The sequence below is a fragment of the Artemia sp. Qi Xiang Cuo genome, chromosome 11 (genome assembly GCF_049724085.1).
Source record: "Artemia sp. Qi Xiang Cuo chromosome 11, ASM4972408v1, whole genome shotgun sequence".
NCBI lineage: Eukaryota > Metazoa > Arthropoda > Branchiopoda > Anostraca > Artemiidae > Artemia > Artemia sp. Qi Xiang Cuo.
The window spans coordinates 14,370,853-14,396,125 of NC_142804.1; the positions used below are offsets into that span (position 1 = coordinate 14,370,853).

At 35.2% G+C, this 25,273-nt stretch overlaps 1 protein-coding gene across 2 annotated transcripts in view; it reads left to right on the forward strand.

The window, feature by feature from the left end:
- Window positions 1-25,273, forward strand: part of LOC148946667 (uncharacterized) — a 61,535-nt gene that overhangs the window by 33,530 nt on the left and 2,732 nt on the right. Inside the window, exons 5-11 of one of the 2 annotated variants that reach the window (XM_089096321.1) lie at window positions 2,243-2,668; window positions 6,701-6,877; window positions 9,921-10,010; window positions 13,379-13,486; window positions 15,706-15,920; window positions 20,798-21,041; window positions 24,376-24,825. In XM_089096321.1, the coding sequence (XP_088952447.1) occupies window positions 2,243-2,668; window positions 6,701-6,877; window positions 9,921-10,010; window positions 13,379-13,486; window positions 15,706-15,920; window positions 20,798-21,041; window positions 24,376-24,825 (1,710 nt within the window). The remainder of the gene's footprint in view (window positions 1-2,242; window positions 2,669-6,700; window positions 6,878-9,920; window positions 10,011-13,378; window positions 13,487-15,705; window positions 15,921-20,797; window positions 21,042-24,375; window positions 24,826-25,273) is intronic. The other variant, XM_089096322.1, reaches the window with a different exon arrangement.

A 25,273-nucleotide genomic window follows, 5' to 3' on the forward strand; every position in this document is an offset into this window, starting at 1 on the left:
CTACCTACCCAAAGCTATTATTCCAAGTGAGTTTGTAAAATTTATGAAGAAGTAGAATGAAGCAAATGCTTGAATCAATTGTGGCTCTTTGATACCTTAAAGAATCACCATATCTTGTCCATTACATGATTTTGTAGTTTGTGTGACCAAACTGCTCAGAATTGATTGGGTGGTCTTACTATAACTTGTATAGCTTCAATAAGAGAGCTGAATAAACGACAGAAACGAAAAGCCGACACCTTCTTTACCAGATATTTTATAAAAACCATTTAAGTTTTCCCGTTTTGCGCCAGAGATAGATATATTCATATCTGGAGCAGAATTTTCTCTTTAAGGCTCATGAAAGGGCAGTCCCTGAGAATATTCTAGTATACCCAGAGGTGGATCTAGAGCATAATCTTGGAGGGGGGGGGGGCGATGTGACAAAGGTGCCGATAATTGACCAAATTGACAAATTTATTTTAAAAATAGGGTAACAAAAAAGAAAAAATAACAGGGGGCGAAAAGAAAAATCTTGGGGGTCCCCTGGATCTGCAATTGAGTATACCTGCTTGGGAAACATTAAAAATCAGCTCCAAAAAAGTCTGATTGAATAAATTGACTGCTTTGGAAGTTTCCTGTTCCGCTAACTACCTTCATTGAAACCTTTGCAGACGCAGGATGCACATTATTTATTCTATACATACATTGAGTAGACAGCGTTTTGCCTAACAATTAGTCAGAGATTATAGGTTTCCTTTATTTTAAACTAGCCTCTCGTTAGCTTTTCGAACTGTCGACACATCTAGGATCCTCTATCAGTTTTTACCAAAATTGTTTTGGAAGCTCCTTGTGGTGCTGGGAAAATTTTCTAATCATTTGTCTTTGAGACTGTCAGTCGATGCTGAGAATCGCAAAAATGACGTTTTTGGTCTTGAACATCCTTGAGGAACACAAGTCATCTAAATATAGATTGTAAACCCCAAAGAAGCATACATATCCTCACAACAGGTAGGGAGCCCTCTCCCTCTCTTGAAAGGTCAATTCAAATGTTCTCAGGGACAAATTAAAATTTTGGTCTAAAAACACTTCATAGGATTTGTTCCATTAATCATACAGATTTAAAATCAATATATGACTCGGATTTCGTCAAAGTTGTCATATGTCCACTTTTTCTATTAAATTACATTGATGAAACTTCTTGTCTATATATAAGCTATTTGTAAAATATCAGGCACTCACTTTGTGGTACTCACCCTTGCAGGCATTTTTTTTCTTTTGGACCTTTCAACCATTTGCTTTGAAATGACTGTCTTCAAACTTCAATACAACGCCAGGCAGTATGGGGCAGGGGTGCTTGGGTATTAAAATTGTAGTATCTGTGAAATTAATAACAAACTTTAGTGTACAGGGGAAGGAGGGGTGATGCAGACAGCAGCCCCTCATATTTAAGAAAATTCCATTTTTTATTTGAAGCAATTGCACCTGAATGAGTCATCCTCTTTATTCCGAGTATCTCTGGAAGTCAACCTAATACGGTATGAATAATGTAGAAGAATAATAAGAAACTTTGGTACTAGATTAAAAACTCGGCTGCCTTAGGGCATAGTATTACTTTTGTTTGTGTATATAGTTTATTTTGTAATTAGTAGTAAATAAAGCAAGTTAAGGTTGTTGCATCACCTTTAAGAAGCTTTTCAAAGAAGAATTATCTTTAAAAGCAAGTTTATTAATATTTGTCTGCAAAACAATGACTTCTGAATACCTCTCGTCAGGTTTTCTTCGGAATTTATTTAAAAAAATTTCATCTCTTTGTACATTGGAATATTTAAGTGCAACAAAGAAACTCCATGCTAGGCTCTGATAAGGATAGACTAAAAGTGCTTTGGCCCAGTTCAATTTTAGTTTGTACCTATTAGAGTCTGTTGTAGAGTTCTGCTGTTTCTCTTAAATACTCCACTGTGCAAAGAGAAAAGAATTGACACTAATTTAGGAAAATCCTGAAGGGGAGAGAGGATCATGAAGCATGTGAAGAAAGCTGATTTTTGTAGTTCAGTATCAGAGTATATGGTATAATGTACAGTTTTAGAGTAGCTGGTAATTCGTTATTTTAAGTGAAAGTAGTTTGGAACTAATAAATCTTTTTTAAATGAAGTTTCTAAAGTTAATTTTTTCTTCTATGCTGAAACACCTATTTTACTTTTTAAGGTGGAAGCTAAAATTGTCTTGTATACCATTTTCTTATTCTGATCAATTCTTTCAGGTGCGAACTCCTACCCCTCAAATCAGCATTGAATCTCCCAGGAATGAAACAATGCCTCCCACTATCTCCCCCCATGTTAAGCCACCAGTGCCAGTAACAACTCCAGTTTCACATGCTCAACATATTCAAAACACCAAAAACGCTAGTGTTACCAACTCTCATCTGCTTGAGGCACTTCAAGGCAGTAAAGTTCTTCGTTCTTTGAGCCAGCCTTCACCAAAACTTAAGCCAAGACTTGGATCAAAAGTGATAGTGCCTAAAAGGGAAATGGATAATGTGAATAATCACGAAAAAAATATCAGAGATATTGGTGCTGACACAGCCAAGCTAATACAAAGAAATGTTCCAAACGGACAATCGCCCTTGCCTCCATCAGCTCCACCACCCCAGGTGAAGACAATCCAGTTGAGCCTGCAAAATCAACAAGTAAGATTTATTAGGTCTATAATTATAGACAATATATTGCAAATTAGGTCTACATATTGGACCACCAGGAGAGAATCATAGGGTGCATTTGTGAGTGAAATGATGATTAGCCTATATTAGAAGAGCCTTTGTTTAGTGCGTTCACCTTGTACTTGTGTCGGTAATGGAATCTTGTTTATATTAACCCATTGTTTTAGTATTTTCTTTTAACGTAGACCAGGGGCTTGTTGCTATCTTTGAAAGTGGTTTTAGGCGTTTACCACCCTGGAAAATACCCCCGGGAAATACGGGTGGGGAGGGTAAAATAGAAAGTTTAAAAAATGCACCATAAATGTAAAATTGATGTCTACTCACTTACGATTTCTTGGAATATTTCTGGTCTACACTGTCATTATGATAATAAAGAATACATTACACCCCAAAATGAGCAGAACTTATTCTGTATAGGAGGGGGACCGCCCCTTCCTCATCCAAACTTCTACCTCATGGTTGCAGAAACTTCGGAGTGTGCTCATTAGATTAGAAATTGAAAGTTATAGTCCTTTTTTTAAAGTCCAAAGTGATTGAAGACCAACCAGCTGCATGGGCGGTGGTATTTCCCAGGGAATATTTTTCACTGGGGGTTATTTTCTGGGGGGGGGGGGGTAAACGCCAGCCACCCTTGGAAAGTAGTTGAATTAGATGAATAAAAGTTCCAGGAGTGAATTGAGGGCCTAAAACATACCCTGGGAAGATGTTTTGAAATACCTACCTCCTGTCCTTTCCCCTCCAAAGGGCACTAACCTTCGATGACATTTTACAATCTTTGTGTTATTCATGCTAAACCCGGAGAAATAGCTCTTCTGCTGAAATGAGACACACGAAAAGTATTTTAAGCCTTGGAGGAATCGGTATTGATGATAGTTGCAAAATTATACAAGATGAAGAATGGTCACAAATATAGCTAAAGCAAAAGGCATGGGAAAAATGTATGAGGTAATGACGAACGAAAATAAAGCACAACGAAACCTGCGGTTACAAGACAAGCAACAGCAAGAATTACATCGAATTACGAAAAAAGATAATGCAGAACGAAATCTGCAGTTAGAAGACAAATCAACATAAAAAATGGTGTCAATTCACAAAAATGACAGAAGTTAAGGGTAAAAGGATGAAGATCCTCCTGAGCCATTGCTGGCGCACAGAGCGTCGAATCGACGTTTCAGTTGCTGGGTCTTTTTTTTTTACAAGTAGCAAGCTTGTTCCCCAACCTTGTTGCAGCAAGAATCGAAGCAGAGCACTAATCCACTGTGCTACAACAACGGCTGAAGAAGGAGGGAGACAATTTATTTTTCAAAATATTGAGGAGGCAATTTTGTCTTTTTGTCAAATTTTCCTACAAAAAGACAAAAAAATATGCATTTTTTCTGCAGAAATACAAACCAAAGGTATTTTGCAAAATTTAGGACGGACAAAAAATTTTAGGGCTGGGGCAGGATAGTGCCCTTCCCTCCGATTGACGCCCCTGAACAGGGCTCTTGAAACAAAACGTGTTTTTTTATATATTTAATTAAGTATAGACAAGAGCAGCTTTTATTTTATTAAGCAGAAATGACAAATATCTATTTTATTTATCCTTCTGACACAGAATTAGCAAAAGACTGTTATTACAAGGATAAAAATTTAAAACGACCAGAAAATATACCGTCTTTGTGAGGGCTACTCCCTCCTTAGCCTCAATAGTTTGCTTAAGTTTGTGAATCAAACACAAAGCCAATTGGAATGAAATAAAAACTGTTTCCCACAATATCTCAAGATTAAAGAGGAGACAATTGACATGCATTTACTTTAAACAATATAAGTTTCATGTTTATATGTTTTAAAAGACAATTGGTTGCACATTTGTTGTATTCATATCTTTTCGACATAGCATTACAGAATATTAGCATAAAGAGCAGGGGGCTAAGGAGCAAACACTCCCTTCAAATAATGAAACATTTCTGTCCATTTTAAGTCTAAGATTGCTCTTACTTTTATTTAAAAAAACTTGTTTTTTCTCACTTAATATCAGTAAAACCGAAGTTTTACATACATCAAAATCTTCACAATCATGATTCAAATCAGGAGTCACTGTTGCAATAGTGTCGAAAGTGTTGCGATAGTGTCGAAACTCTAAGAAACGGAATCTTAGAAACAATACACGCATAAAAATTGCAGAATTTGGTAATTTTCAATGTGGAAGTAAAGAGCAACATCACGGTTGGGTAAATGTTTACATATTCACTAGCTAGGGAGAAAGTAACAACATCCCTTGATACCTCTTTTTATGTTTTTCTTCTCAGTTCAGTTATCTTTTCTGGGGAAAATTCCACTTTGACTCTCTAAGGGGCCCCAAAAGGTAACTTATTAACTTGCCTTGGTCAGGGGTGCATCTTGGGTTTTGAGTTCGGAGGGGTGATATAAAGAAAATGCCGACAAAAAATTGTCCTGTGTGCCGACAAATGCGGACACATAAGCTAAATTAGACTAAAAATATGAGCTAAATTCCAAGGTGTCTTTAGGAGGGAGGCTCCATCTCCCCTTAACTGCTCCCCTCCCTTGGTTTAGACTATTATGTAAACAAAAAATAAATAAGTTAGAATTTAATTAGATATTAAAATTAGCTTTAAAAAAGGCCTTAAATAACTTTCTATGACATTTCAATGCTGCGTTAGCAACAGAGAAGGAAAAACAGAAGAAAAAAGTTATGGCTTGTTGAATGTTAATTTGAGGTGTCTATTGCAACCTAAAAGCTCAAACATAAAACAGTTTATGTAGACAATTCTCAATTAATGTTTGGTTCTTATTGAAGTTGGTGTTTAGGTTGAGATGAGGCTAATATTACAATACAGGAGTGCACAGTGGTTTCAATCCACGGATATTAGGGGGGGGGGCAAAATGTGTTTATATTTTTTAATCTAGGGGAAGAGCAATATGGCCGTTTTTCAATTCTTTAAAAGTTTAAATAAAATTACAAACAAAAAGCCATTTTCAATGAATATGCCAGGGATTTTAGGGGCCATGTCCCTCCCCTCTGACGCAAATGGGGGCGGGGGGTGCAAATTCAGGAGGTGTTAAGTATATAATTCACAAAAAACAATTTAGCTCCACCAAAATTCCTCCATCCATAAAAGCTCACCACTAGCAATTCTACATAGCCTACAATGGTGTTTTCTGCCCAGTTATTTTTTTTAATTTGCAGTTTATTTTTGTATTATTTGGTCATTTGTATTTTTTAAATATGTATTCCCCAGTTTATGAAAACTATAGATGATTCAAAATTCTGACTGCATATTTTAATTTTGCATAAAATTCAAACGACCATAGAATGTTTTATTTCTTAAGCAAACAAAGTTCATTCAAATTTAAAGATAATCCTACAGTGAGCATATAGTAAAATATGTCAATTAAAGAACAACCGTAAATTAAACTAAAAACAAACTTTTCCAAAGAAAAGTAAAGAGCAATGTTAAAAACGAAAATTGGTAGAGATATTGTCTTTAAATAAGTTGAGCTTAAAATAGGCATAAACTTGAAACGAGCATAAATTGAAGTGAATAATAAAATTTAACAAAACAGAAACTACCACAAAAATAGAACCAGGGACTGTTGCCTGTCACTATAAAAAAGACCTAGCAACTGAACGCCGGTTCGACACCCTATGCTCCATCAGTGGTTCTGGAGTATTTTTAACCTTTTTTCCTTACTTTTCTATGAATGACTTATTTTCTTGAAAAGGGACTATAGTTTGTTGTATAGAATATTGAAAAAACTACTTAAACTATATGTAAAGCTAATTTCATTCTCACATTAATTCAGAACTAGGAAAGTTTAATTGTAAACAATGTTGTCAAAACCGAAATTTGGAAAAAGTAATGGCAAGATTTACAAAAAGTTAAAAAAAAAAATTGATGAATGGATCAACACCCAAATTTGAAGTTATGATTCTAAAATTTTAATATTATTGACTTTTTTGTAAAGAAATTTTTGTTAAAGTGTTCTTTTTTACTCTAGCTACTTAAAAAGCTACAAGCACACGTTCAGATGTTGACATCGAAGTCTGATAGAACTAATGAAGAAACACAACTTCTGCAACGAATGCTGCAACAACAACAGAAAATCATTGCAATGGGAACTCCTGTTTCTTCTAGTCAGCCAACCTCGCCTGCTTCCACTCCAGCCTCATCTCCAGTAAGATTCTTCTATCACCCTTTTAATGTTTTGTATTTCAAAATAGTCTAAATTTAGATTTATTCCCAACAAACGTAGATCAAAGTTCAGATATCATATTTGCAGGACTTGGTACGTTAGGGAACCTCTTCCTTAAATTATTTCGGAGGACCCCCCCCCAATAAGGAAATAAAAAAGAAGCCTATAATGTATTTTTTTCAGTTTTGACTGCTCCTTGAAAAATCTTCGAATATCACCTTTCCCCCTTAAGATCTGCACATGTGGTAACCAGTATAGGGAACGGGCCCAAGCTTTAGAAGAGGTATCAGAATATATGAGTTAGAGGGGGAGGGGGGGATCGAAGCAGAATAAATGTATTAGGGCATAATCAGACTTCATGATTAATATCATATATTAATTATTAGGTCTATTCTTAGTTCTTTCCAGTAATCCTGATTAGTATGGGGATTTTTTCCCTATGTTTTGACTACTAAAATCCACAGTGTTTGAAATACATATCATTTTCAATAAAGCACAAATGACAATCAAGTCATTTAGAGGGTATGTGGGGTGGAAGGGGGGTAGCACCTCTCTTATTTGCAATCCTTGACTAGCCTCGTGATATAATCTTTCTCTCTCTCTCTCTCTCTCTCTCTCTCTCTCTTTCTCTCTCTCTCTCTTTCTCTCTTTCTTTCTTTCTTTCTTTCTTTCTTTCTTTCTCTTTTTCTTTCTTTCTTCCTCTTTCTCTTTTTCCTTCTCTCTATCTCTCTCTCTCTCTCTCTCTCTCTCTCTCTCTCTCTCTCTCTCTCTCTCTCTCTCTCTCTCTCTCTCTCTCTCTCCCTCTCTCTCTCCCTCTCTTTATGTCTCTGACTTTCTCTTCCTCCATTCGAATGAGTCTTCTTCAGGTATTCTACAACCACTGGTTCAATACGTTTACCCCTGGAAAAAGAACCCAAATGAACACGCGTCTGTGACTAAGTCAGGAAAGATATGCAATTCTGTTTTTCATAGATAAATGGTTGAAACCTTTATTTGAAGGTTTTTAAACGTATTGAATTTTCATTGTGGAATTTTCATCAGGATCACATCCATTTTTCTAAAATGCTTGATTGCTAATATTAAATCTAATATACTTTTGCACATTTGGAATCAATATAAAAAGCATGTATTTTTGATGTGTTACTTTTGCAACACATCAAGTTATTGTCGATAATGGCTACTCTTTTCATTAGCCATTCATTGCTGTCAGGTGTTTGAGAAGAAAAAAAATGATAAAATATAATATTGATAGAATGTAATGGATTTTAATTATTATCTTTATTATTATATATATTTATAATATTTACGAGATTGATAATTTTTTGTTATAATATTTATATTATTATAATATTATTTATAAATTTGATCTATTCTGAACTTCAATTTTTGATTGTCATTTTTTCGACGCTATTTTTTTCCTTTAATTTCCTTGCGCACGTACTTTACATCGTTGAGCTTGGCTGTAGCTTTTAGAATGACCATTTATCAGCTTTTTAATGTTAGTTTCATTGCTTTTTTGTTGTTTTTTTTGGCAACTGGATTTTCCCTCCTCAGTTGATTATTTAGCCTCTGTTTAGTAGCTAGTAGATAAGATATTGTTTGATATTGAATAAGTAGTAAAATCTGAGTTTGTTATAATGATTGTTGCTATCAGTCTGTACTAAATTTGTAAATGCTTTTCTCCTATATTTTTTTTTTATTTTGTTTGATTTATTTTATTAATTTTTAAATCTTTTTCTCTTATTTTGTTATTATACTTTGTTTTATTTATTTATTGGCATTTAACATTTTCTTAAGGATTCGTTCCTAATCTCCCCTCTCCGTTCTAACTTCCAGATGCAATTTTTTTTTGTCATTATCTAATGAATTAGCACTTAATCATCAAATGATGATGTTCCCACTGAAAAAAAAATTCTGGGCTTTTTTTTTACATGTTCAGAAAAAGATTTGATTGATCTGTGAATGTATTAATACATAGGTCTGAGCCCTTTTGGAGGCGGGGGGGGGGCAGAGGGATGTAAGGTAAAAAAAAGTGCACTTAGACTAGAATTTTCCATTCTTGTGAAATTCCTAATGGAAGGGCAAGGACCCTTAGACCAATTTTTTATGTTTTATGTAGTGCTGGAGAGTATTGGGAATGTGGGTCTGCTTCTACTCTATGAAAATGGATTATAACGGGTGTAGCCATGGGCACAGGGACGTTGTTTGAGATTTGCCCTTTGGACCTTCCCCCTCCACAAGAAAAATTATGGACCTTCCGTGAGAATAACTATCTGATGCCCCCCAGAGTTGAACCTTTGTCCATGTACAATAGTAGCTTAAAATATATACAAATTTGAAATTGTGGGGAAATGTTATTGCACAAGTATGATAGCAGAAATATAGGGTAGCAAACGTATATATATTTTACTACTCGTTGTTACACTTACTCTCTAAAAGCTTTTACTCTTCGATCCACAGGCACATAGTTTTTTTTTTTTTTTTTTTTTTTTTTTTTTTTTTTGGAAGGATAGAACTTGAAATAACCACCTATGCGTGCTTACTGCTCTGAACACTTGAATACTTCTTCAAAGCCATGGTTGTATGACTGAAGCGGTGTGCGTAAAACTATATGTTGGGGGAGGGGGTTACAAAAAAAAATAAAAAAATGTATGAACAATTTTTTTTCTATTCATTTTTGTTACGTTTTTATGAGTTGGACAAATATTTCAAGGGGAGGATGTCAAACTTTTTTTTTGTGAGAGGGTGGAATTTGAAACTACCACCTATGCGTGCTTATCGCTCAGAATACTACTTCACAGCCATGGTTGTATGACTGAAGTGTTGCGAGTAAAATGTTGTCATAACTGTTCTATTATAACATTCACATATTATAACGTTCTATTGTAACATAACATTCACGTACTTCTGAAGAAATGATTCTTATGAGAGTATTCGATGCCAAAAGATATCACTATATTTTTCTTGTTTTTAAATGTTCTATTTGGAACGCTTATTTTGGGAGCCTTTTTTTTATTTTATAAAGGATATGCTTACATTTTACAAGAAGAGATCTCGATGGCAACCAGAAGGAGGAAGTAAAACGTCCTATTTGGCCGATTTATTACGGCAACCTGTGAGTGAGTTTGAATTATGGCTTTTGGCGAAATTGGGGCACTAACTGGGGTTTGGCTACTGAAGTGTCACCTATTACCACAGAGAAACAGGGAATTTACTTGTAATAAATGCTGTTGCTTAAAACTACTGTTGAAAAAATACTGTCGCTTATTACTAAGGAACAGAGAGTATACTCGTAAAAAAAAAAAATACTGTTGCTTAAAATTGCTATTGAAAAAATGGTGTTGCTAACTACAGAAATGCCTAGAGTTTATTTATAAAAAGTGCTGTTACTTAAAACTGCTATTGAAAAAAAGACCATTGCTTACCACAGACAAACAGGGAGTTTAGATATAAAAATATTGGAACTCAGAACTTTTTGTTTTCTTTAGTATCACACAATTTTATGCAAAAGAGCCAATGGCATTTTGCGTTCTTTTCATTGGCTCAAAATTTGACATAGCAACAACTAGTGAAAAGGGGGGGTTATTTCGCTCCCCTTTCTGATCTACGCTTAAGACATAATGTGGTTGGCTTTATACGACACAGAAATAAAGCAAAACGGGATTAAAGCCTACTTTTTGGCACGAAAGTGTAGCATAGCAATCTCTCTTTTTCTCTTTGCTGTTACAGTAGTGGAGCCAGGTTCGTTTGTGCTGTCTTACTTGAAAACCGGATAAATTTTTATTGGAGATTCTTTTTCAAGTTCCATTTTACGGATTGATAGTTTCTATTGATAGAATGCTAATAGATATGCTTCTATATGAAATATACTTAACACCAACATGCATTACTTGGAGTTCAAAAACAGGTATAACTAACCTTATTCCACGTCCCCTCCCCCTTTTAATCTTCATTGCGCAATCTCCCCCTCCCCCTCCTTTGTCTGGGTTTAAAAACTTTATTTAAATACTAAATAATATATTTACCATTCTTACTAGTTGTAACCAATCCATGCGATAATCACGGTACAAACATTTTTTTTTACATCATCTGGTGGAGAGGGGGGGGGGGATGGCGCATCTCCTATTGGGAACACTCGTTATAAACAAAGTGCTAGAGCGTGTAAAAAAGGAGGACCATACATGGATAATTTTGTAGGTTTAGGCGAATTTAAAAAAAAAAGAAAAAAGAAAAAAAAGGAAAACAAATCTGTTTCATCGATAACAAACTAACGTCTTCAGATGAAATTCAAAACGTTTAATTTGATCTTCAATGACCCAAGGACTTTTGTTCCTTTGATGAACGTCTGGAAATTTTCCTAGAATAATAGGTTAAATATACAGAAAAAGATGGAAATCTGCATTGAATAACTAATTTGAATGAAATATATCGTTAAAACAATATGAAATCCAAGCTTGTAAACCTCCTGAAACGTTCCTATGGATGTCTTGGATTAAAATTATGTTAATTCCCAGGATAACTACTATTTGAATACTAAAACGCAGCAACAGTGAAAAGAAAAGGGAGCAATTTTCATATAACTTACAGTTCAACCGGCAACCGTGTGTCATCCCGCTGATAGAATTACTTTGGGATTGAATTGATTTCAAAATATGTTAAGAAACGTCAAAGCTATCTGAAGTTTTGATAATCAGTTGCTGCTATTTTTTTTAATATCTCTAAAGCTTTCAGACCCCCTTCCCATCTCCTAATCCAGTCCGATACCTTGTTTAATTAATTGTTGGAATTTACAGTTTAGTTTTTGTGTAAATTTATAGGATATTCTCATTATATCCAAGATGGATCTTCAGACAATTAAGTTGGAATGCCCCTCTCCCCAATATGCGCATCTGGATCATTATATAATTTAGCTCATATTTGCTCGCTTTAATTTACTATGGTTCTAAGTCATTGAAATGCTTGAGTGCACTTGTTTTTTTTTTTCTTTTAGCTTTGTGCTTGTTTTCAGCTAACACACTTTTATTTTATACTTTATCTTATTTGGGTTTATTGCGCCAGGCTTCTTTTTTTTGCTGCTTTAAAATGGTCAATTAAGTATTGCTTGATTTGCCTACATTGCTTCTTATGATTGTTTATACCTTGTTTTATTTTTATGTTGCGTAGACACTATTCTTATATGCACACACGTCTGGTCCTTGGGGTTGGGGTCTTTTAAAATTCAAACTGGGAAGTTCTTCCTTTATTTAGGTATAAAGCAAGGGGCGTTTATTGGAGGGTTGATCCTTCAAGACGCTTCTGTTCATAGTTAAGGCAACCGTTTGTTACCAACTTAAAAAAAACAAAAACAAAAAAAAAAAAAAAACAACAGAACAATGGTGTATGATACAGAGGAAAAAATATAGCAAATGAATTGAACATGCAACACCATAATGTTTTGGTTTTGAACAGAAAACACTTCGCAAAAAAAAAAATCGTTATAAACTTGGGTCTGAGAGAAAAGAAAATAAGACTTTGGATGACTAGACTTTCGAGTTTATGACGTTTTTTCACGGTTGTTAGGTAAAGTCAAAAGTGATTTCTCGCTAGATGTCGTTTTTGTTTTTAGATTTTGGCAGAAAGTCAAAAATTATTAATGATATTGGTCAGGCTGGTATTTTTTTCTTTGGAAGTTCAAAAACCACCGAATATCGAGTCAAAAATCGTGTTCTTCGGTGGTGCTGCAATACCTCCGAAAGAGGTCTTCTAAACCTGAAAGTTGGAAACATAAACTTATATTTTGAGGCGTGCATTTTGTGCAATAATCCATCTGTTTTGTGGTAAGTTGAATCACATAAAGAACACCTTAATATTAGACACCGTTCCTAAATGTTTTGCCTAATCTCTATTGTTATTTTATTCTAACGTTGGCGATAATGCTGATGGAAAGCGTAATGTTAACCTTATCCCTCTATTGTTATTTAGCGTTAACCTTACCCCTATTGTTATTTTATTCTAACGTTGGCGATGATGCTGAAAGAAAGCACAACGTTAATTTTATCCTTCTATCGTTAACCTTATCTCTCTGTTGTTATTTTATTTTAACGTTGGTGATGGTGCTGATGGAAAGCATAATGTTAACCTTATCCCTCTATTGTTATCTAGCGTTAACCTCATCTCTATTGTTATATATCTATATTATTTACCGTTAACCTTATCTTTCTCTATTCTTATTTTATTCTAACGTTGGTGATGATGATGATGTTAAACATAACGTTAACCTACCATTGAAATTTTGGGATAACATTTTTTGTTTTAATTTTTTTTTTTTTTTTTTTTTTTGGTTTAAACATCTTTTTAAGCAAACATTTTTGTGAATATTTGTTTTTTGAGGTTGGGAGGTATGTATGAAATGAACAACATCGAAAACTTCTAGAAGCTCATACTCTTGATTGATGGTTTAACCTTTGCTTTTGGAAACTTATGTAGCATGCACCTTTTTTTTAGGTTTCAAATGGGCATTCCTCTTCTGTTATTCCTCGGACAAATCCGCAATCCTCTTCTGATCAGCAAGCTCCACCTCCGCCAAGATTACAATCGGTAGTAAAACCTAGAGTAAGGTTTAAATTTTTTTCTTTTATACTATTTTATAGTTTTCTTGATTCTCGTGCCTTTCGGGCAGCATAGAGAGTATGTCAGCCTACTCCAGGAAAACAGGTTTAAAGAATCTAGCCCGGTCAAGATACTGATTCATACTGTTGCTCCCCCCCTAAAATTTTTTTCTCTATAAAAAGAAATTATTCTTATTGTGATTTTTAATGATTAGTGATAAGGGTCTTTTTGCTTAGTCTTTATATATTCTTTCTAAGGTAAAAAACAAAATCAGAGCAAAGTGCGTCCCCCATTCTTAAGCCTTTCAAGAAGCTGAAAATCAATTTGATGGCTCCGGGGAAATAACCCAGTTAAAGATGTGACCTGAAGTAAGTTTGTATTATTGGCGGTTTACTGTCTTCTAAATTTTTTTTCACCACGTTTCCTAATTATTTCTTGGGCCAATAACAACTTTGCTGTTGTTCTATTGGCACTGTAAGCTACCTTGCACGGTTTCACCTGCTCGATAACAAGGTTATATGGTAAAGTAATCGTACTGGGATGCCCCATGGCCAATGTAAAATACCAAAAAATACCAATGTATGGTATTTTATAAAATACTAATGTAAAATACCAATGTATGGCCAATGTAGCCCACTTAGCAGTTTGCTAGGAAAATAGTGTGATTGAAAAAGTTTGTAACTAGGTAGGACACGTAAAATCGATAAAGTAAAATAGTAAATTTGATATTGTATGCCTGAGTAAAAGATCATGTCTGAACAAGTGTTAAACATGATAATTATTATGATGATGTATCGCTTCTTCGGGGTCCGGCACCAGGCATAACTCATTTTGGTAAAAGTCAGTGGTTTCCCGCCTGTGGTGTTCATATTATGCAAACATTGTGTGAAGAAGACAAGTTTTTATGCTGTCCATTGAGACCAAAGACGTGACACTAACTAGGCCTCAAAGGTTAACAGAATTTAAATTAGGAAACTTGGGATAAGTGCGATTTCACATAGATTTTAATTCTACCTTTCCCTCTGCAGCCTTAACTTTTTATTATTCTTAGTTAGGGCCCGACCGATATGGATTTTTGGGGTCTGATACCGATACCGCTATATCGGTTGCTTACCGATATGATTTGCCGATAAATTCCCCTTCGGAAAAAACCTAACCTAAAGTTTGAACCCCCCTCCCCACTCTGCCCTTATTCATACTCTCATGTTTTTCCCTGGTATTACACACCAAACAACAGCCTCAATAATTAACTGTAGATTCCAAAAATTAGGCCATTTACAAGAATTGTTTAATTGTCTTTACCTTTTCTGATCATCAGCGTCTGACCACAGAAACGAAATGGCGGATATTTGCAAAAGTGACAGTTAAGAAAAAATTTTAATCAAAGAAGCCGGTTTAGCTACATAAGCAGAAATACGTGAAAATCTGATTGAAGGAAGCGTAAGATATTTATTGAAATTGATTGTTCAGAACTCAAAATTCAATAGCGGGACTTTGAATTTTAATCGTTCACATGTTAATGTGAAAACTTTGCATTCATATGATATGCTCTCTTACTAACGAATCCATGATACGCACACTGGATAAAGGGGTGTAGCTAGAGTTTTGAGTTTAGAGACGGGATTTTAAGAACATGTCTTCAAAATCGTCCAGTATGCCGACAAATGGGGACAAAAGCTAAATTTCCAAGGTAAATTTTCCAGGGTGTTGACACGCGGCATTGACACCTTGGACCCCTTCCCCCTTACCACCTTAAAACTCCCCCTTAGCTGCGTCCCTGCCTGTGTATTATGGTTATAACCACTTGAATCTTGGATTTTTCACCCACGCAAGTCACCATTCATTAAACAGAAAGGTTCGGTTTATCTTATTCTGTTTAGTTGTTTTGATAGAAGATGTACGTTCCTGAAGTCACCATACGTTTAGAACATTGCTCACTGGGTGTGCATTGACAATTATTGACAAAAATATACTTTGACTTTATTTGACTCACCTCTGCTGCTCTCTCCATAATCAATGTGATTATTTTGGCCAACATTGGATACAATAATTAAAAAAAGAAGTTGTTTATTGCAACTTTTAAGAATTTTATTTGGGCTCAAAACTATGGTACTTTAACTCGACCTTGATATTGTTTAGGATCACTGTAACTCAAAGAAAAAAAGAGTATGCCAGTGTGTGAAGTAAATTGTCCGTATCTTTACCATGGAATTATTTTTCAGGTTGAATCACCATCAATGCCACAACCTGGTCCTAGTCTTTCTCATACGGGTTTAAGTCCTACTCCCGCCATTCCACTCACTGTGACTGCCTTAGAAGATAAGAAGGTTCATATTCCTCAAATTAGTAGGAGCATCCCACCTCTCGTTGCTCAGGTGAAGGAGGAAGTCCCATCCGCTCATTTGACGCGAAAACGACCGCTGAGTAAAACAACATTGTAAGTGGAAATTGTTCCTATACTGCTGTCAGTAGCAGTGCTATAGCATAAATAAGTCACCTACTATGAACAGACTAGTTGTGTTGTGTATTCCTGCATTTTTTGCCCTTTGGAACGTTGATTCTCAAAGTGGGAGCCATTTCATTTTCCTTTTAGGGGATGCTTCAGACCTTCACAGGGTTGCCAGAAGTCTTTTGCAAGTAAAACAAACTTAAGAAGAACAGAAATTTGCTACCTCTTTGATTCTCTCCTGATTTTCTATAAATTACACTTATAAGATGGTATTAGGCAAATATTGACTTTAAGGAGGTGGGCTGAAAATAGCTAAGAAAAATAATAGAAATAATAGCTAATTTTGTGAGAAACAGTCAAGGAGGAGGGCGCTTTTTTAGAGCCGAAAAAAATTCGGAAGAATTTCTCGAAACTAAGTAAGACGCTACAACACATGGTAATGATAGTTGTCAACTATGGCTCTGAAAGTTGGACGACGCTTCGAAATGTTAAGGAAGACCTGCTGTATTTTTTCCAGAGGAATTGTATTAAGAATTTATTTTGAATGCTCGTTTGAGCGATTGTATTTCATACAAAAAGGCTACAAAAAATATGTTCTGGTGTTTTTAGGGTTTTAGGGTTTGTGACAATGAAAAACAAAATCGAAACATGCTCTGCCTACTCCTCTTTACTGATCCGCTAACTGCTCCTCTGTCTTGGACCTCCGACTGACTGACCCTCCATATTAATATAATTTGGTCTACTTCTCCGCAACGGGTCACAATTGGCAATTTCTTCTGACATCCCTTCGTGGACTTTAGAGGGCGAATTAATAATAGAATATATCCAAAACAGTTACTTGCTTCTGGTTACTTATTTCTTGCTTAATTCGCTTCTAGTAAATAGAGAAAAGATTATTTTTCCAAAACATTTTTTTTGTGCATATAGAACTACATAATTCGGTGTGCCTTGAATGATGCCCTGGATGAGCCTTAGGGTTGTGTTACGGTCATCTCCGTAGAATGCTCATGGATCACCTTCCTATATTATATATGACAAGCTGATATAATATCTGATAATCTGATGTGTCGAAAGCTGCGTTTCCTCGAAAATATGAAGGATTTCAAGCATTGAAATGAATTGTTCACATATTGTTCGCGGGGAACCTATTTTAGGAACGGTTTCAATGGTATGACTAGCCGTGATAGCCGAGTGATTTGCGTGCTACACTTGACTCTTTGTCCGTGGGGACAGGAGTTCAAGTTCTGGTGTCGCTGGTTATTTGGGTTTAACGGGGATCAGTCCTTTGACTCTGTACTCAGGTATTTAATACGACCCAGCTCTAAATGGGCACCCGGAGAAATCTGGGGAAGGTAAACAGGAAGGCAAAAGCATAGAATGGCTAGCAGCCATCCCTCCATTGCACTTCCTGGCTGAAGGGCCAAGAAACCTAGATCAGCACCGCCGGTAGAGATTGTAAAAATCCAATACATATTCTTTACGTTTACCTTTTATTGCATTTAGCATAAACTTCTACTTTATAGTTAAATAGAGTTTTAAGTCATTGAATGGAGGAAGATGCCTTGTGGTACTTTTTGTTTTAATTAGTCAGCTTGTTTTTCAAAATCATCAGATTTACAAACACATGACCGCCTTTGCCTTTTATTTATTTAATTCCGTGGAATTAAAGCACTCTTCTAAGAAATATTTTGGCTAAATATGCGAAATTAAAAGAAATTATTCCAAAATGTTTGCCGTATCTTGACAAATTTTATGCTGGCTTTTATCTTGCTTCTATTGTCTTTGTGTTTTATTTGTCTTGCTTTATTCTATTATTTTAACTTTGACTAGGATAGCCTTTTTTAGATATGAATATTAAAATACTATATTTGCTTTTGAACGGTCCCGTTCTGAGCGTACCCCTACTCCTGTTATCTTGGTTACCGATTAGCCCACTGGATTCATTATTACCAAACGGCTAATAATTAAAGCCATAAAGAGCGGTTCGGCCCAATAATAAAATACCTCTAGGGGTATTACTACCGCTTCCTGAACCCTTGCTCTTTACGCTAAAGTTTGACTTTGTGTTACAATTCTCTAATAAAGATTGCTCAAAAACAAGGGCCGTTGAATCTGAATGAGAAGTCTTTTTAAAGAACTTTAAGACTTTAGCATAAAGAGCAAGGAATGAGGAAGGGGTAATCCCCCTCATATAAGGAATTTTTTGTGTTCATTTTGAGTTTTAATGTCGCTTCTTACTTTTAATCGATTTTTTTTTTATTTAATTCCATTAAGGCCTGTTTTTGTACTGCTATTCCGTGAAACATCACACTTACTTTTGAATTCCTAAAAGCAAATCATTTTTGAGTTTTGACTTGAAATTTTAAAAGTTTCTAAGTCTTGTTATTTATTGATAAAATTAATTAATAAATGAATTGTCTATTTATAAATAACCTCTCAATTTGATTTTGTCCCAGTGAATGAATTTCCAAAAGAGATCTTGTACTATCGAAGCATTGAGTTTGGTGCGTCAAAGCTCTAAAGGAAGACTCCTACTACCAATTACTAATTGCAGCATCGAGGCTGAGATAAACACAGCTGCGTACGCTCCTACTCCATCCCACTTTTTTCAGAGTTTTTCTCTCCCCCTCCCCCCCCCACCTTTCCCACGCCCTCTTTTCCTCAAATGCATCAGATCAAAATGTTGAGATTTCCATTTTGTTCAAAATAGGCCAAAGGTCAAATAACTATGCCTCCAGGGACGACAAAACCCCTCACAGCCCGGGGGCAAGATTTGTAAATTATGCAAGTTGCTAATTGTTAATATATGAGCTTTTTATGTAAGGGAGGGTCGTATAAACTTCGGAGGAGGCTCATTCGATCGGAAGTAGAAATTTCTAGTTCCCTTTTAAAGAGTCAAAAGGGATCGAAAGGCAATCTCAAGAAGCTGCAATTTCCTTTAAATCGTTTCTCACCTTCTTCCACGCCATTTCGGGACGACCTGCTTTTCGGGCCGACTTATTTTCTTATTCTTCCAAACTTTTTTCCTGTGGAAGAAGTATTTAAATTAGGTTTTGGAAAGTCGATCTTTATTAGCCCATCTGCTTCGTTATTGTCGGTACGGCAGCTCAAGTTCTTACAGAAATTGATGTTAATCTAATAAATGAAACAAAAATTGGCAAAACTTGTACAATTTCGATTTTGGTGCTAAATAAGATTTATATGGAATGTGGAACATAGACCATAATTCATACATGTTCCGCGGTGAATTGAACTAAGATTACAAATAAGTCTGCTAAACACGGGTGGTGGAAAGTGGAACATTGATCATAATTCATACTTGTTCCACAGTACGTTTAAGTTAACAAATACTCTGTCAATTAAATGCTGGTGTTATCTAGTTTCAAGTTCACCTTTTTTTTATTTAGTATGAGTTGAAGTAACTATTTTTGTTGTCATGGAACAAAAGCGTTTCAATTACTCAACATTTGAAACTTCAATTCATTAGAATGTGCATGTAATAAGCTCACTGTTCTGTTATTCCGCTTTTTCGTTGACTGTCAAACACAAGAAATAATTTGTATTTGTCCTGCTGACGGAGTCAGAATTTGATCTGGAAATTCAAAACATTTGCAAAAAAGATGTTGAAGCCGACTTGGCTGCTTGAATTATTTTTGGTAATTTGTGATAGTAATTTTTGATTATCTGTGTTTCGGTAATTACCTTGATTTGGTGAATTGTTTTGGTAGAGTGACAATATTTTATTAGCTTTTATTTTAGAATTTGCTATATCTTTCTTCGGTCGTTTTTGTTCTTTTCTTTCTCAACACTGATAGCAATCCTTGGACATAATAAGTTCTTTTACCGGATCTTTGGTGCTTTAACATAGGTTCTTATAAAAATCGAAAAAAATTTGAGATTTTGCTAGGTGACTTTGGAAAGCTTTTATTATATTTCTTTTTTTTTTTGTCTTTGATCTAAGAGGTAATTTTACAAAGAAGTAAAAATATTTCACAAAAACCTCGCGAGTAGTACCGCTTTTAGTTAATTTTTTTAGTGATTTGATTTTTGTTAATTTTCAATTGTTTTGATTTTCTTCTTCAAGTCTTTGACCTAAGAGGTAATTCATTATCATTTGTTCCATTAGTTGATGTGTAATTCTGACAGCAATATTTAGCCTTGTTTTGGAGGACTTCAGTTAAAGCTGTCGAGCGTTGAAACTTATGAAGTATTGTTCTCTGTAATTTTTGTAGATTTATTACCTGAATAGTTAGATTTTTATATCGGCAGATTTGGATTCTAAACGTAAAATTGTGTAGGGATACGTTGCACACATCTCACGCAAAATGAGTTTTGATAATAACTAGCCCCATCTGTGTGGGTTTGTAAAAAGCTTTACATCATATTTTTGAATAAACGACGGATTAGTGAGGAGTGCACGAATAAATACAGTAAAATTCGAAATTCAACATAAAATTCAAAATTCAACAGTTTGACTGCATGGTACATAAAAAACGTAAATTTTATAAAATTAGAATTGAAATATCGTAAATTCGATCTCTAAATGGATATGGATCGTTAAATAAGGTAGTATAGAAAAAGCGCTCAATACAGGATTAGGTGCCAGCAACGGTTGCAATGAGATGTATTCAGTCAATCAATTTAGAAAATCAGGTCTAAACACAATTTTTAGCTGTTGTTTCAGCAATTGGCAAATACCTGAAAATAAACATTAAAATATTCTAAATGCTCTAAATTTTTTTTTTAAACGCTTTTAAAAAACTTGTAGGCCATTATAGATTAACACGTTTATTGTGATTTTCCATTACTCTTTGCTGTATACTTTTAATTTGGTGATATTTTGTTATACACTTATTTTCATTTAGATTTGAGCACCAGTTGAAAGTTGATCAAAATGGTGCTTTAAACCCAGATTATCGTGTGCCTTTCTTGAACAAAAGCAACGCCTGCAAGAGGCTACTACGCTATCATGTTTATTATGAAAGACCACCAAATCCTTTTGCAGAGGAACAGGAAGAATCCGAATTCCAAGAGGAGGCTGAACATGTAGCCAGCAGATTTCAGTCAATGTTGGACAAATATCGAACTTTGCTATTTCGAGAGAGTATGGTAAGTGTCTTAAATGAATAATTTCTCTCTAATTATTTCCTTATTTTGTACACTTTCTTTGTAATGCTTCATTTGTTTTTGAAACCAAATTTTTTTTAGTCACATTTTAACCTTAATGATAACTTTAGCTGTATTTCTCAGTTTTTTCCTTCCCCTTAGCTGTTATTTTGATCCTTAAACCGTAAGAAATTTATTCATGTATGCATGCATGAAAATGGCTTAAAAATATCCAAAAACAAGCAAAGCGGTAGCCTAGTGAGATTCTGCAACGTTGGTGCTATGAAAAATAAAGAAAATCCAGAGGAATTGGCCAAGGATGGCTTTGGGTATGTGTGATGAATTTGCGTGAATCGTTGAGTGGCATTAGAGAGCTTAAGAAGGTTTGGCTTTCTTTTGAAGAAATAGTTGTCTTTGAGAGCTAGCACATTGTTAATGTTTAAATTTTTACGGACGAAAAGTGTTGTCAAACTTAACTAATTAGTTTCGCTTATTTATTTTTACGGTTCAACATGGCACCATTGACGAAAATATGATACTGTTCTAGAAACTTGGTAGCTTTGAAACAAAAAAACTAAAATCTTAGAAAATTGCAGTTTTCAGGTAAAGATCTAAGATGGGCACAGGGTTTTTTTTTGTCCTTAATACTAACTAATTTATTTTAATGCTCCTTATCGTTTTTGATCACCAACAAACCAACAACAAATTATTTTTATTACTTCTAAGCGCAGATTTCGTTGTGTGTAATTTTCCTTTTGATTCTCGCTGTCGCTTGCCTTCGTTGTGCATCAATTTTGTTTTCGATTCCATTTGTGGTTCGTTTTAACACTCGTTGTCACATATCTTCTAGCCGTAAGTTTAGTTGCACTTCATTTTTGTTCATCATTACCTTAGACATGTCTCCATCCTTTCTGCTTTAGCTGTTCGGATTCATTCATCATCTTGTTTACTTTCACATGACGTCATAGATATATAAACGATACGATCATCATAAGGCGTACCCAGGGGGAGGAGATACCGGGTCTGAACCCCTCCTCGATTTTTTTCTGATTCGTGAAAACGTAAAAAAATCCATATAAACAAATTTCTCATGTGTTTATTTGTAGTTTTTAGTACCTCCTTAACATAAAACCTTGTTGCGCTCTTGCCATCATCCCTGGGGGGAAAATGATTGAAGTTGCTCTTTAAATGCATATGAGTGTGGCGTCATTCACATAAAAAAAAATTTACCAAAATGAAGGCTCCAAACGAATATTCTCAAAGTTTTGTTTCCTTTTTTGTGCCAGTCGTCCAGTATGCTCGTTTGAATATATTTGAACAAATTAAGTTGAACATATTTATTTGTAGTTATGCACTAGAAATGTTGGATGCAAACATAAAATGTTAACGTTTCTATGGAAGAGTTTTGAATGGTAGAATGTTCAAATCTCTGATTGACATTAAGAATTTCCTGATTATCTTATTAGCTAGGAAGGGTAAAATATATGTCAGGGGGGCAGTGGAGCCCCTCTTCTGCCCCTTGCGTACGTGTCTAGTTGGGAAGATCGATCTTCATGCTGGTCATGACTGCTTGAATATCTTGTGTGACGTAAAAACGATGTCTTATCATGTCCTTGAGTTTTTGAAATAAGTAGGAGTGTAAAGACTGTTCTTAGCCCTCTGGTGAATAGGTTGACACGGCGACATTTCTTTTTCTTTTAGAAACATATTCAATTCCCAATAATGTCATTAAGGCCCTTGTTTTGTCAAGGCGGGGTTCCGCCTGCTTGATGTCTACAGTACAAGTGCCGCAAACTTACAACTGCTCCCGAATAGAAAGCTGTATTTGCCCCTTGTCTTATGACTTAAACTCCCTTAGAGTGACTCAGTCGTTCTGTAACTTCACAAAATATCTTTACGGGGTATTTGAAAAGCCACTGAATGCTAATAGATCATGAATTTTCATGCCGACTATTTTTTCTTTCTTTCTTTCTCTCTTTTCTGTAGCTTGCATTTCATAAAATTGCTCTAATTGTCTACTGGAAGTGACAGGCAGACAAGGTTGCTATGCAGAAGCGACCAGTGGCTGTCCCAAGTTCTGTTCACTGTCTCACCATGTTGGATCGAGTTGTTTTGCAGTTGAACTAAGAATAATGAATAACGAAAACTGCTTCTTTTACAAGAGTAACTGCATAATAATATTCAAAATGTTGTCTGTTTTAAGAAGATCAATAGTAATACTGTATATGGGTACTATACAACAACTCTCCATACTGTATGGGCTGGATTAACTTGGGATGAATGTGCAACTAGATGACAGTATGGCCTCCGAAACCGGGATGTCACTTAAATAACTTTTCAAGAGTTTTAACTGACTAATAATCTTGGAGTTTTTTCTCTCATAATTTTTGAATTTTCGCAGCATTTTTGCTCTGGTTGGACCACTGTTGTTTTCATGCAGCGCAAAATGATATTTTTTTTTCGTTTCAATTTTAACTTGACGATTTGTAAAAAAAAAAAAAAAAAAAAAAAAAAAAAAAAAACAACAACAACATTGCATATGATACACATATTCCCGTACTGTCAACATGCCCGAGGCTAAATATTATTATTACTTAAAAAGGGAACTTGTAAATTTAATTTTGTCTGAATAATCCCTCTTTCGGTATTTTACGATTAATCGTTCAATATAATCATCTAAAAAGGGGATAAAAAATGGAAAACTGTATAGTAGTATGGATTTTTAAAGCTTTTGACGTAGTTTTTAGCAAAGCTAATTCTTTGCTGTTTTTTGACCAACACATATCCTGATTTGTAGAGCTATAGTACTTTAGTCAATTACCCCCATATGGGAGGAGAGGGGAGGTGATAGGGGCAGAATTAGGTTGTACATAATAAACCTGATTTTTTCAAATTCCATACATGTGAGCCTGTTAATGATGGGTAATGGCCATATGCCACGCAATAAGCACAGCAAGTTTAGTCTAACTAAAAATAGCAATGTATAATTTAGACCGAGGCCTATACTGTCTAAACCCAGTCTCTTTGCTTTTTTGAACAGCTGGCTACACTTTTCTTTAAATCATAGAACTAAAAGATGGTGTTGTTATAACTCCTTTTAAAGGTTGTTAAATTTGCATCCCTTTTATGATACTATTCACAGCTAAAATCGTGGAGACACACCTTCCGCAACGTCAAATATAAAAATCGCACTTACATACCCTTCTTTTGTGCTTTCTGTTTCTCAGGAACTGCTACAGTATTGCCGTTTATTCGTCATCTATTAAAATAAATGTTCTTAACTGGTATATTTAAAATATTTACTGTTCATTATACTTACCATTTATTTTTTCCCTAGCGCGATTGCCCGTCATCCGAGCATGTAATGATTCAGCGTCGATTCGTTGCAGAAGAACGATTTTCTCTCGAACGGTTGCGTGACGAAGCTCGACTCAGTGCATCACAGAACCCCTTTTGCCGTCCCGAGCCTTTAGTTAAAACCGAACCTAATCGAACAGGAAGTGAGAGCCAACAAAGTATAAAAGTTGAGCCAGGAGACATCACTGATAGTGCCACTCAGTTTAAATGTGAAACTCGGGTCAAGTGTGAACCACTTCTAAAGCGGACCGAACCTCATCTGTTTCAAGAAGCCCGTGTGGTTTTGGAACGATTAAAAGAGAATAGAATCAAATGTGAACAAGCAGAGTACAACGAATTAGAAAGACTTCAAAAAGACATGGAATTATACCCACATAGTGATCTTTACAAGAGTGGAAAAGACCCCCTAGAAGAAGACATCAATGCTCAGGTACAAAGTGCAATTGATAGTATTTTGAATCTTCAAAAGGTATTAGAAGAGGGAGGGGATATGGAAAAAACCATTGGGGAAGCTGCCAGAGGAATATTTACTTAATAATAATGTTGTACTCAGGGTTGTGGAGTCGGGTAGTTATAACCGACTCCAGCTATTTTTAGTATACCGACTCCGACTCCATTCAGCAAAAATTTACTAAAACTCCGACTCCACAGCCTTGGTTGTGCTCAGGGGAAGGAAAAAGGGGACTTACAACGGTAAAGCTGTAAGCATTACAGGTTCTTTTAACTCATTTTTAACTCTCAATTTTGATTTGATTTATTAACAAAATAAAACAATGCATATTATACACATATGTGTTAGCTCACTCTTAAGTGTTAACTCTTGTTTCTTCAAGTTCATTGACGTAAATTGTATTTGCAGTTCCAAATAAAACTTGGTG